General features: G+C 55.6%; 2 protein-coding genes across 2 annotated transcripts; both read right to left on the bottom strand.

Annotated features, from left to right (window-relative positions):
• Positions 1-8,772: 8,772 nt before the first annotated feature.
• Positions 8,773-9,342, bottom strand: QC762_0029380 (uncharacterized protein; the record flags this gene model as incomplete). Its single annotated transcript, XM_062883211.1, has 1 exon — positions 8,773-9,342. One exon carries the CDS (start codon positions 9,340-9,342, stop codon positions 8,773-8,775), a length of 570 nt encoding a protein of 189 aa, XP_062746541.1.
• Positions 9,343-10,694: 1,352 nt separating this feature from the next.
• On the bottom strand, positions 10,695-11,514 carry QC762_000495 (uncharacterized protein). Its single transcript, XM_062882806.1, has 3 exons — positions 11,284-11,514; positions 11,068-11,232; positions 10,695-11,013 (listed from the first exon to the last, which is right to left on the bottom strand). Exons 1-3 carry the CDS (start codon positions 11,469-11,471, stop codon positions 10,905-10,907), a joined length of 462 nt encoding a protein of 153 aa, XP_062746542.1. The 5' UTR covers positions 11,472-11,514; the 3' UTR covers positions 10,695-10,904.
• Between the last annotated feature and the right edge of the window lie 1,751 nt (positions 11,515-13,265).

Genomic DNA, 13,265 nt, shown 5'->3' on the forward strand with positions numbered 1-13,265 from the left:
AACCCTAACCCTAACCCTAACCCTAACCCTAACCCTAACCCTAACCCTAACCCTAACCCTAACCCTAACCCTAACCCTAACCCTAACCCTAACTATACCTGGCTTTCTCTCCAACCTACTATTACATCAAAGACAGCCATAGCATTGGTCATCTCTTGCCCGCACACCAGTTTACTGTGCTTACGACCCAGCCAAACCCCGTAATCCGCCCTACCCTTGAATTCTCGACCGGCCATGTCATGGATTCGCGTTCGTAGATCGCCATCCGTCATGGCAGCCAATGCCATCGGAATCACCGCATGCTTACAGCGGCATGATGCGCCCTTGGTCTTGTACCCATCAGTACATAGCTCCTGTGATACGTGGCAGTAAAAGCAACTCAGAAATCGTGCCCCCGCATCTTTCCTATAGTCGATCCGACCCTGAAATTCCATGCAACTGGTGAACGAAAGATCCTTCTCCGACGTAGCCTCACACATTCCCCACAAGTGCCCAGCCTCTTTCATCCCGCCAAACATCCAGCAAATCCGGCAGCCCATTTTGCCGAGTTTCTCTATCTCGTCCAGTGCCGTCTCGAGACGGTGTAAAGCGAGGGCAACCCTTCTCCCCCGGGCATGCGACGCTATGATGCCCTGGGAGGATAACTCGCTTTTCCACCGGAGCTCGTCGCGACGGCAGTTATCGCATCGGACGGCGTCGAGGTCTTTGCATTCCTGCAGGGCCCCGTCCAAGCACTGACCGAGCTGGCGTCGACGGCAACCTTGCGTCCGTATCAGCCGGTGGACCTCGCGCGTCCCCAGCTCGAGATAGCCGTCGCGAGCAGCGTCTTCATCCGGCCAGTCCTTGTCCTCGACGATGATCTCCGCTGTAACCGCCTCCCCGGCTCGCCCTCCCCGTCCCGCCTCCTGGGCATAGTCGATGATGCTGAAAGGGGCCTCGAGATGAATGACGTGGACGATTCCCGCAACGTCAATGCCCGTACCCAGAGCCGCGGTGGCCACGATGTAGGAGCATTGCCGTCGACCCACTCCCGAAAGCCGTGCTCACGTTGGGCCGCAAAGTGCGTGTCGCTGTCGTCGCGTAGAGCGTGATAGTAGTGACAGTCGAGCTGCCTAGCGAGTGCTTTGCATTTCGCATGGCTGGTGCAGTATATGACTCCCTTCTTCCTGGTGAGACGAGCGAGTCGGGCGCTCACCAGCTTTTTACCTCCATGACGCCCCTGCCGTTCCGGACGCGAAGGACAGAATAATGCACGTTCAACCGCTGACTCCGAAGCTCGTATATAGAGCGGTGCCTGAAGTTCCATGGCATCTTCGAAGTCGCGTTGACGGAGCGGCGGTAAGGTTCCAGTGAGAAATACAAACGGGCATCCTAGACTGCGCAGGAGAACGAGGCCCCGGAGCTTTCTGCGGTACGTTTCGGCAGCGGTGAACACTAGATGGCATTCGTCAACAACCACTCGGTCCAGCCTTCCCCTGACACTCAGGTCGGCAGCCCATTGCAAGAAGTCGTCCGTAACGGCCGCCTCGGCTGATACCAGCGTGACTGACCCTGGGCCATGATTCACGCGCCTCGGGCCAGGACTTGCAATCTAGCCCGGCGTCGACGCAGCGTGCCACGAGCTGCCTTTTCAACTCGGCATACGGAGCTACCACGATGGTTACGCCGGCGCCCGACAACATAGCCGGTACCATGAACACCAAGCTTTTGCCGCCGCCCGTCGGCAGTACGGCGACCAGCGGGCTTTGCTTAGCCGTAGCCAGTCTCACGGCTTCCTCTTGCTGGGGCGATCGGAACTGGGCGCTGTCGTTGCGCAAAACGGCCCGGAGCGCCCGAAGGACCATATCATCATTCTTCTTGTCGTCATCCGCTACCGCCGCGGTTTCTGCTCTTAGCCCTTCCAGAGAGATGCCGGTCCTCATCCGCTTTTGGGGAGGCTGGGTCTTCTTCTTCTTCTTCTTCTTCTCATCTTCTTTCTCGACAAACGCGATCTTATGCTCGCGTTTTGACGGTGTTATGGCTAGCATGGGGTGAGACAGTGACGGCGACTGTTGCCGCTGCTGCTCGTTGCAGCCGAGGAATTTATGCCAACGACGACTGACTTGCCGAATATCTCCAGCGACTCGGCTGTCAAGCGCTTTAGTACATCGATCGTCACGCCATAGTTGGCGGCCGTCTGGCCGGTGTGACAGGCGGCCAAGTCGTCCGGCGCCTCGTACTGCTCCGCTTCGTCGTCGTTCTCGCCGTCCTCGAAATCGGCTCGAGCGGCCCCACGGTCGCGCGCGTGCTTCTTACTAATGGCGATGGCGATATGGCGCCAATCCTGAAGTCCAATCTTGCGGCCGATATAATAGGATGTCCACTTCCCCATGGCTCTGGACATCTGGCTGCTCTCCCACGGCCCTGCCTCGTTATGCCAGATGAAGTCGCTCGGCGGCGCCATCTTGCCATAGCGTTCCCACCTGTCCGCCTCCCAGCGATCCGTCAATGGCCGAATGTAGATCATGTACATGACGAGCAGCTGCCCAACCCTCCCCGGCAAGAAGCGAGGGATTACCTTTGGCGAGTCGAAGTGAGCCAGTGACTTGTGGTATTGGGTGACGAGCACAACATCCCCGTCGATGATGAAGACGCTGCGGTCCCTGTTGATCCTGTTTACGAGTCGCAGGCCCGTAATCTCCTCCCCTCGGCTGGGTTGACCTCCGGTGATGTGGGAGAGCAGGAGTAGAAATTCTTCAAACTTCTTGACCAGCTTTAGATAGTCATCAATGGCCGGCCACTTCCACTCGCCCCACCTGGTCCAGGAACTCGGCCTTCCGCGAACTCACGACGAGGTCTTCGAGCATCTCAACCTCCTTGCCGGCGAGATCGTTGCCTTGGATGAAGGACTGACCCCGCCTCGTTTGGGTGAGGTCATCCTCGATGCCGGCTAGGGGAATCAGGAAACGGTCGTCGTCGTCGTCCCCCCCTTCTTCCTTGAACATCAATTGTCTCCACAACAGGTCCTCGGCGTCGGTTGTCATACGAGCCACCATGCGGCGGATATCGTCCATGATGATCGGCTTACCCATAAAGTACATCATCTCGCCCGTCTTACTCCAGGAAACCATCAGCCGACTGCCAGTCTCCTGCGCGATCTTCCTTCCGTACAACAGAAGGCTGAGCGTGTAGCCCATGGGGGAATAGGTCGCCTTGCAGAGCCAGGCGTCTCGAACCCGGGCGAACCGCTGCGCGAGGTCCGTCATGCCGGCCCGCTCTCGGGTAGGGATGGCCCACTCCGCGAGCAGCGCCCGCCCCGTAAACACGAGACCCGCAAGCACGTAGGTAAAGAGATGGGCGGGTCGCAGCTGGCCCCGTCTCGCCGTCGATCGCCAATACGCCGACGAAATGCCATAGCGGGCTCGCAAAGGGGTCCCCGTCGAGCCGCTGCATCCAGAAGTCTGCTAGGACCTGCAGAATCTGTTCCTGAGCTCCTCGTCGTCCGGCCGTAGTTCGTCATCCTGTAAAAGCACCCGGAGCCGATCGAGATTGTCCCTCTGTGCCTGTGTAAAGCGGAAGCCGTGGCTGGCGAAGAGCGCCTCTTCCTCGAGCGATAGTACATTGAGGCAATAGCACAAGAACCTCTTCACGTATACCAAGTAGCGATCCATGCTGGTCTTCTCCTGCAATGGCCCAAACGGTCGGCTATGTGCATCTTGAGGGTCGGGGCTGGCCAGGAGCAGACGGGTCATGAGAGGCATGCTTTTAGCCCGCCGATGCAGCGGTCGAAGAAGAGTCCGTCCAAAGCGGCCGTCATCCGTCGCTGCTCATCGTCCGCACACGACCGGGGCATTCGACTACAGGCCTGGATGTCCATTAAATTTTCCTTCCGGCGAAGTGGATCGACCAGCCGGTCCGCTTTAGCCAGTTTGTCGTTTCGTGTCTTAGGATCCTTCCTCCATGACCCTCTGCATCTTCTCCTGCGTTTCTCGCTGCAGCGACCAGCCCTGCGCAATGTCCGAGACGATACTGCGATCGTCCGAATGCACCGTCGCTCTACTGCTTATTCCATCCCTCTCTCCCCCCGGCGGCGGCGGAGGAGGGTTCGACACGAAAGTAGAAGACCGCCCTCTTGGGTCCTGTGAAGAAGGTCTGGCAGGTGCACGTTGGCCCAGCAGTCCCTCTGGGCCCTGGCTCCTTTTGCGTTGTGCTTGTCGTTGAGGTGCACTCGCAAGCACTTCCAACTTAACGTGAGATGACCGTCGTCGCAACCTGGCCAAAGGCAAGCATAGCCCTTGTGTACAGCGAGGCCCCTGATAGGCCGGGTCGGGTTGGAGACACCGTATGGTGAGAGCTGTTCAGTTGCCGGCCCTTGTGATGGCCGACCCCGGTGCTGGCGGAGGATGTCGTTGCGGGCTTTACGGCCGATATCCCGGTGACGGTCTCTTAGGTGGGCCCTCGAGATTCTGCACTGCGTATCCATGCAAGGCGCATATCAACGCGCGGTGTTCGTCGTTGTATAGAAGCCACGCCTCCTCTTCGTCCTCTCTTTCTTTCTCTTCTTCCCCCGCGGTTTTGTTTGGGGTTGGAGGTCGGTACCGGCGTCGGCTGCTGCGGCACCGTACTTTGAATTGTGATTATCGCCGCCGTCATCTTCTTCTTCTTCTTCTTCTTCTTCTTCTTCTTCATCATCATCATCATAAGGATATAGGAGAGAACAAAAGGATGGGGATGACCAAAAAGCGGGTTCTTTCTTTCTCGTCTCTGATTGGCTACAGCACCAATTGGTAGTTTGGCATTGGTAGTTTGGCCCCCCCCTGTCCGCATGGAGACCCACAACCGGCGTTGGTGTGCCGCGCGCTCTCATTCGTCCGCGCGCGGTCCAAGAGAATTGGTATTTTGGCCCAAACTACCACGAGCCTCTCGGTTAGGCTCTGCACCACGTACACCCTATTGCCCACTGCTCCAACATGGCCCGGAATCGCTCCACCTCCAATGCCTCTTCCGACTGCCGTATTCTTTCGTCCCAACCATGCCTCCGCCGCTGTGATCTTGCCCGGTATATCTCTACTTCCATATCTACCCCTACATCGCCTGCGGCTACCTGTGTAATCGACTCCTGCTCTGCCCTCTCTTCCTCTTCCAACAACTCTACCAACCGCTCCTCCCGTCCTCGCTCTTCGCCTGCCGCTGCGCACCGGGAACATTTCTCCTCCCCATCTTCGCAACCCTCCCGGTCTGCCCTGCCATCCATTTCGCGATCCAACACGACCCTCACGCACCCCTCGTCTCCATAAACTCCCACATCTCCCTCTCTATCCCCCGTGCTTCTGCCTGCTCGGCCGTCTCCTGCGCTATGCTGCCCTGATCCCAACCCCGGCTCCGGCCTCGGCCCCGGCCCCGGCCCTGACCGCGTGCTTGGTCCCGCACCGGCTTCAATATAATTGCCTCGCTCTTCCCGCCGTCTCGCCCTGCCCGCCCGCTCTCTTGTGCATAATCCCGCAACCGCCGGACCGTACCGACATGAATCACCACCCGGATTGTTGGGGCGTCGACTCCCAAACCCAACGCGTTGGTGGCCGTAACAACCTGGTGCCGTCCTTCCGTGAATTGCTGTACAATCGCCTTCTTCTCCTCCTGGTTGCCCACACCGCGGTGGTAACACAATGCGTCCAACTTTTTCGCGTACTGGACCGCCTTCTTTACCGTATCGCAATACACGATAATCTGCCCCTGTTTTCCGTACTGCTGCTTCTTCTCCTCTACCAATGCCACCAACACGTCTTCCTCCGCCTCGTCTGGCGTCCTGTACCGCCGGATCTGGTACTGCACGTTCCGCCGTGTTGTTGTGCCCCGAAACCACCGCACGCCCTCTGCCGGCAACCCCACCAACCGTCCAAACTCGGCTTCATCGGCCGGCCGCAACGTCGCCGTCAAATACACCAACTGCGTCTCTGCCTTTACCAACCGCCTTAATCCCAACACCCGTGAACGCCAACTACCGCCCGCCCCTGAATCCAATACCACGTGGCACTCATCCATTACAATGCGGTCCAACCGTCCCATCGCCCGCTGCCGGCTTATAAAATGTCCGAAACTCTCCCCTACTGCCGATTCCGGTGTCACCAACACCACCGATGCCCACTCATGCGGCCGCCGGCTGTTCCACTCGACGCACTCGATACCCAACTCATCACAACGGCGTTTGATGTCGCTTCGCAACGATACCAACGGCACTACCACCACCGTCAACCCGCTCGAACACCGTGCCGGCAACATAAACAACATGCTCTTGCCGCCACCCGTCCCCATAACTACCACCACGGGACTCTCCTGCCTCATGATGGCTTGCAACGCCGGCTCCTGCACGCCCCGGAATGCGGCTCCTGGGCCCAATACCTGTTGTAACTGGTCCTGGATGTTAATTTGCCGCATTAACTGCCACCGTCTCGCCTCTTCCACGGCCGCCTGCCTCTCCACGTCTTGCAACCGTGACGGCTTTTTCCGGCCGGCCTCCTGCAATACCGAATCGAACATGAAAAACGCATGCCACTCGCGGCTGACTCGCCGGAATCCCAACCGTCTGGCCTCGGTACTGTATAACGATTCGCCTACCGACCGCCCGTATATCCCTTCTCCTATCCCTGCCCCGTGCCCGCTTTGGCCGTGGAACGCGTCTCCCACTGCGTTGTTGTGGTCATCCGGCTCGCCTCCGCCGTCGATCGTATCGGCATTGTCAATAATGTCGATGATGGACCTGTCCTTGATGTACCGACGGTATATCGCCTTGACCGCGTGCCTCCACACCATGATGCCCAACTTTTCCCCCATGTGTTTCAACGACACCCCGGCAATGGCCCGCCCTACTCGTCCGGTGTCCCACGTCTCCGGCTCCCACATCTCCTGTGGTGGCCGGTCTTCTTCGGTGCTTCGGTTGCCTCTATACCCGTCTGTACCGCCCTCTCCTTCTTCCGCTTCGTCCACCTCGTCGATTATGGTCGCCATAACTGCCCCTGCCGCGGACGGCCCTCGAACCCGACGTCTCTTCGCTTCTCTTCCGGATCGTGACGAACCATACCCTCTCCGCTTTCGCCTCCGGCCTTCCCCGTGGTCGTGCTCCTGCCCCTGTTCTTCTTCCTCCCCGCCCGGAAATGCCCACGCCGCCTCTTTCCGCGGCTCCCATATGTACGGACTGCCCCAATCCGCCTTGCCATGGCTGGCGCCCGCAACCACCATCCGCCAAAATGGGACCGCCAACCATACATAATATACGGCCAACTCCCCCACCTCCCGTGGCAAATACCGGTGGATCACCTTGGCCTTTGCACTCATCCCCATGGTCTTGCTGTACATGGTGACAAACACGACCGATCCGTCGTCGATAAACAACCCCCGGATATCCCCGTCCACGCCGTTCTTATACTGGACCGTGACCAACTCGGTCCCTCTCGCCGGCTGGCCCCCGCTCATATGCATTAACACCAACAACTTGGACCGGAACGATTTCATGGACTCTGCGTACTGGCGGACTCGGTCCATCTTCCACCGCATCCCTGTGCCTCCGCTCGTCTCGCTGCCGGCCTCGATAAACTGGTCCCGTAACCGCTCCTCGGCTGCCACGCGGCCGGCTAACCACATCTTCCCGTCCACGCCGTTCCATGCGTCGTGGTTCCGCCGGTCATCTACAAAACTCCACCCTGCCCGGGTCTCGGCCGCGTTATCGACCAATCGATCCCACTGGATCTGCGGCATACCCCCGGCGGTCTCGCCCTCGCTGTCGGTCTCTAATAACAATACCTCCTGCCGCAACTGCGCCCGTGTCGAATGCAATAACCCGTGTACCATCATCCAAAACGTCTCGCTCCAACGCTCGCATATCCTGACCTTGGGGTCGATCGTGGCTACATATATCGGGGCTCCGCCGCGGGCCTCTCTGCTCGCTCAATTCCTCTCCCGTCTCTTCATCACTTATCCCCGGACTCGATACCGGGTCTTCCCAACACCGATCCCCATTTGTGTCTTGGCTATTATACGGGTCTGGGTTCTCCGCTGGGTTCTCCGCCGGGTTCTCCGCCACCATACATGCGTACGCAACTTCTTGCAACTGCTTCCACACCTTGGCCTGGTATGCGGTGAAATGGTATGCCGGCCGCTGGTTCTGGGTGCTCCCCTCTCTGTGCCTGGCTTGGGTGTTCCAACCATTTTTCGAATCGTCGTCCCATTCATCCTCCGACTCGGCGTCTGTTTCCCCATCTCCCCGTGACCCCGTCGTTTTGCTGCCTCGGCTGCGTCTGCCGGTTTCAAATGGGACGTCCGCCACACGTATGCCACTACCGCCTTCCACGATTCGGTGTACCGTTCCATCGTCTGGCCCTTTTGCTCTGCGTGAAACGGCTTTTCGTTCGAATCACCACCCGCCTCACGCCTGCTGATATAATGGATGGCCGGCGACCCAACTATCTCGACCCGGGATGCACGCTGGGCCCGCCATATAACCCGTTCTACCGCCAATAAAACACGGGCTAACGCCTTCTCGGTTGCCGCTCCTTCGTCCTTACCTTTGTCCTTACCTTTGTCTTCTGTATTCCTTGGATTCCTCTCCTCCCGTTTTTCCGGGTCTCGTGGCTGTGCGGTGCCGGCCAACCACTCGCGGTCGAATCCTTTGTAAATGCCGGGGCCAACCGGTCCGGCGAACCCACATGTTGGCGGAAAACCTCGACTGCTCGCCGATCACCGCCGCCGCTTTTTGGTCGTTGTCTTTGACGGTGTTGGCCAACTCGTTAAACTGGGCTACTATCTGCTTTGCTGAGTCCGATGGCTTTGATGCACGCTGCCTTCCATTGTCGATGTGGATGCTTGTGCTGGCGTCACTTCGAACAACCGCTGCAACGTGCCCGTCTTGCCGAATTGTTGGCAATGTATGCTGTCGACCCATACGTCCCCTTCGCCGCCTGGTGAAACACCGGCCGACGGCCTTCCACGTGCGCGCACGTTGGTCCAACCATGTGCGTCTCGGCAATGCGCTTGTATGCCGCGATACGTCCGCCGGATATGGCCGCACGGGTGGCCGTCTGGTCCGGGAACTATGCACTTCTTTCCATCGGGCCAAACTGGCAAACCCGGGACGGCGGGATCCCCCGGGCTTGGGAACTGGATTCCGCTTACATCTGACCCTACAATGCCGCGTCTTTCCAATTCTACCGCTCGCTGGATGATCTGTTGCCGATGCCGTACTGGTAAATAACAATGGTGTGTATTAACGTGCGTCTTGATCGAACTGGGGAATACGGCGTTGTGGCACGAACTGCAAATGGCTATGCGATACCTGGGCAACGGCACAAATACGTTATCGAACGGATGCATATTGATGCGACTTATTGCTGCAATATCCCACGGTTGTGATAACTATCTCGTGTTTCTATCTGCTGGGTGTATATTGGGAAATTCTCTGGCATTATCAACGGATATTTATTTCCTTTCTCTACCCCTTTTTCTCTCTCCTTACATGCACCGCCATAATTGTACTCCCTGGTCTGTTTCCCAACCCTGCTACCGTCCCCGGCTTCCCGGTTTGCTGGATCGGGGATTCGGGGGGCGGGGATTATGCTGGTCGTTGGCGAACCCTGGCGCCCGACCTTGGCCACTCCGATCCGGTGCGGGTCCCTCCGATCCGGTGCGGGTCCGTGCGTTAACCCCAACTTAACCCTAACCTTCGGTGCACACGGCGAACGCGACATCTCCGGGCCAAAACAACGATGAAATCGGCACTCTCATGGGCACTTTTGGGGGGGGTCGACACCGAACTTTTTATGTTTGGATGTGTCTGGATGCGGTTTTGAGCCGATGTCATTTTGGTTCAAGATTGGTAATTGACATCGGCTCATGTGTGGCCCGTGCGTTAACCCCAACTTAACCCTAACCTTCGGTGCACACGGCGAACGCGACATCTCCGGGCCAAAAACAACGATAACGATGAAATCGGCACTCTCATGGGCACTTTGGGGGGGTTTCGACACCGAACTTTTTATGTTTGGATGTGTTTGGATGCGGTTTTGAGCCGATGTCATTTTAGTCGAGATTGGTAATTGACATCGGCTCGTGTGTGGCCCGAGCGTTTTTTTTTTGGCGCGGGGCGCGAAATTGACATCGACTCGATGTCCTTATGGGATAGTAGTTAGCCGTTTTCTTTACTATATCTATCTCTGCGCTGCTGCGCCCCTGCCGCGTGCTAATTTGCACGCGTTCACCCACCCACCCCTTCTATCTCTTTTATCTTTACTTCCCTGAGCTCTTACCACGGGTTACAGCTCTAAAATCATACTTCCCTTCCTCTTTCCTAATACCCCTCACCAGCGGTTAGTCTCTACATTATCCAAATAAATAGTACTACGCTACCGCGTCCCTACCGGCGGCTAATTTACACGCGTTCACCCACCCACCTCTTTCATCTTTTACTTCTCTTTACCTAAGCTCTTACCACCGGTTACAGCTCTAACATCACATTCTCATTCCTCTCTCTTAGTACCTCTTATTAGCAATTAGTCTATAAAGCCCAGCCCCTTTTTAGGGATGGGATTCCTCGCACAGCGATCATAAATTAGACAAACCATAGACGAGCATAACATACTGAATGGACTGTGAGTGTGTTCCAGTCTTGCCATGGGGAGAGTATAACATCCCAGTACATCATTTCAACTTAATCACAACCATCGTGGTAATTGAGAACATCAACCGGTACTGTATTCTCAGAGAGCTAAAGAAACTGCAGATTCTGGTGACAAATTCACAAACGAGTGTTGAATAAGAAAAGCCCGTCAGTCACACTGCGCTCCAAAACTACCTGATCTTACTCCACGCTTCCCACATATCATTCACTCTTCTTCTGTTGCAACATGACGAAGGCAAAGCTTGCCTTTCCCGTTTCTCTACCAACAAATGAAGGAGTTGATCCGATCATTCCACCCAACAGTCGTCAAGTCCGCAATACCAGGATTGTAGATAGGTCCGTACCAATCTCCAGTGCACCAGTCGCCACTGGGAATTTTTGTCTCAGCTTCATTCTTCAAATGTTGGACAATGGGAACTTACTCGTAGATCCAGCACACAAGGGGTGAGTCTGGTCCAAAGGACGAGATGACGTTTTTCCAGGCGGGGACCAAGTCAGCACAGGCTCCGCGATTGACTGGGCTGATATATGCGCTGGTTCCGCCCCAGTAGATGTGGACAGTCACATAGACACCCTGGCGAGCCTCACTGTATGCATATTGTCAGCTGCATCTGTATGCAAAATCTTGGTCAACATACATCTCCCTCTTGACAGCGGCAACTTCATCAATATCGGTGATGGGAGTGACCTTTTCATACGACAAAGGGGGCGGTGAAGGTTGAAGACCGCGTGCGGCATTGGCCACAGGAGAAACACCTGGGGCGGGGGCGGCAGCAACAAGACTTGCCAGAGCGGCAAAGGCGCTGAAGAGAGTTGAAACCTTCATGTTGGTGAGACTGGATAGAAGATTTGTGGATAAGGCGAGAATGTTGCTGATGATGGGTTGAGGAGCAAGACGTGAGAACTGTCTCCATTTATAGTTTTTCCCAGCCAAATACCGGTATCCTCCTTAGACCTCTACAAGTAGTTATTTGAACCGATGGTCCTGCGCTGAAGTGTTGCCTTTCTGAGATCAATATTGATCATTCCTGCATACCTATGTGATTATTCGGATGCAGAGGCTGCAGCCAAGATGCAGGCAGCTGATCCAATGTCCAACAATTCACAGTCTCTAAACATACCTAGTCTAAGGCTTGCAACAAACACACCAACTACAGGAACCACTAGAGTCCATGACACACAGTTTCACAATGCAGGCAGCTTATTCACGTTTGTAAGGTAGTCATCCAATATTCACGCCTTAATGCAACCTGAGGTTTTGTATAGTCTGGCATAGACTAAACTAGAATAGTCCCCAACTCTGCCTCCTATCCCCTCCGTCACCGCCATGATCCCGCAGATTCAGCTCAATCAAATTTCTCCCTCGTATGATAGAACCAAACCTAGCAAATCAATGAAGACGGCATGGCTTGCACGACGGAAAGTTCAGCCACAAGGTCACCGCGACCCCATGATTAGGTATTCTTCTTTCTGGACGTAACTTACTCTAACCATCTCAACAGCAGGCCACGGGCTGTATAGTCTGTGCCGTTTCCCTGAGACGCAAGACCGTTCGTGGGAACCTCTGCACTGCATCTCCGGTTTGGTCCCTGCATGTAGCAAAGATTTGGTGTGGGGTAGTCATGCATATGGCTGACATGCATTAGCACAAGGTTGCTATCGCTTGTAAGGCAATAGCAATACCAAAAACAGTTTCCACGGCAAGAGTTGCGAGCCTCTCAAACAGCAGGATCTGCTAGCTTTGATATTTGTCAACAATCAACAGACCAATTAGAGAGTTGGCACATGCTCGTTTGCCAAAGTCCCTATCTAATTCAGACGGATTCTGTTGGGCTGGTGACCTAGGAAAGTCACTGGCTGCGAAGATGAGGCCAAAATTGGCCAGAAAATGGTAAACAAATTAGTATTACAGTAGTTGGTTGTTAATTAAAAGGAAAACAGTAAGAAAATCCAGCCCCAAGAGCAAACCGGTGTGGGTCTGGGAAAACCCAGGCCCTTCAGTGTCCCACAGATTCTGTCAAAACACCAAGTCTGAAGGTGGTGTTGGTGGCGCTCTCGTTTATGCTTACACACCTGCTGACAGATGGCTAAGCATGTGAAGCTGTCCCATTAAGGGTGACAGAATGGACCAAACTAGTGGTTGGATAACTCACATGCATCATATTGTCAGAGATGAGTCCGTATGTAGACGACACCGGGGTTATGGATATAAGGGGTAATCGAGGCATTGCAACTTCAGCGGTTCAAATACTCCCGTTCTATATGAGCAAAATACGCCGGGATGTGCCGTAACCCGTCCAGCACAACCGTTTCATATTCCTTCCAATCAGACCACCCCGCCCAGAGAAATTGCCCACACGACGAAACGCTGGCTGACCATCTTCTTCTCCCGCTTCAAGTATAACAATTTCAAGAGTCTGCTCCCCTTCTTTGCGAAAATGTCGACAATGCCCGAGGACTAACAAGTAGGCTGGAGCAGTTTGGTAGCCTTCTGTCCCATGATCTTCCACGTCTGGTTGAAAATATCCTCGTACCTTGCACTTTGCTTCTGTGTCCATGACATCGACTGTAAAAGAGAGGGATCCACCTTTTCCACATTTGCCATTTTTCTCATCCTCCA

Source organism: Podospora pseudocomata (genome assembly GCF_035222375.1).
Source record: "Podospora pseudocomata strain CBS 415.72m chromosome 2 map unlocalized CBS415.72m_2, whole genome shotgun sequence".
NCBI lineage: Eukaryota > Fungi > Ascomycota > Sordariomycetes > Sordariales > Podosporaceae > Podospora > Podospora pseudocomata.

What these genes read in the sequence shown, in the direction of transcription:
- QC762_000495 (XM_062882806.1), bottom strand. Translation starts at nt 11,471, where the DNA reads ATGAAGGTTTCAACTCTCTTCAGCGCCTTTGCCGCTCTGGCAAGTCTT. An exon ending in GCCGCTGTCAAGAGGGAGAT is followed by an intron (nt 11,233 to 11,283) that starts GTATGTTGACCA and finishes ATATGCATACAG; the next exon opens with TGAGGCTCGCCAGGGTGTCT. An exon ending in CTTGTGTGCTGGATCTACGA is followed by an intron (nt 11,014 to 11,067) that starts GTAAGTTCCCAT and finishes AAAAATTCCCAG; the next exon opens with TGGCGACTGGTGCACTGGAG.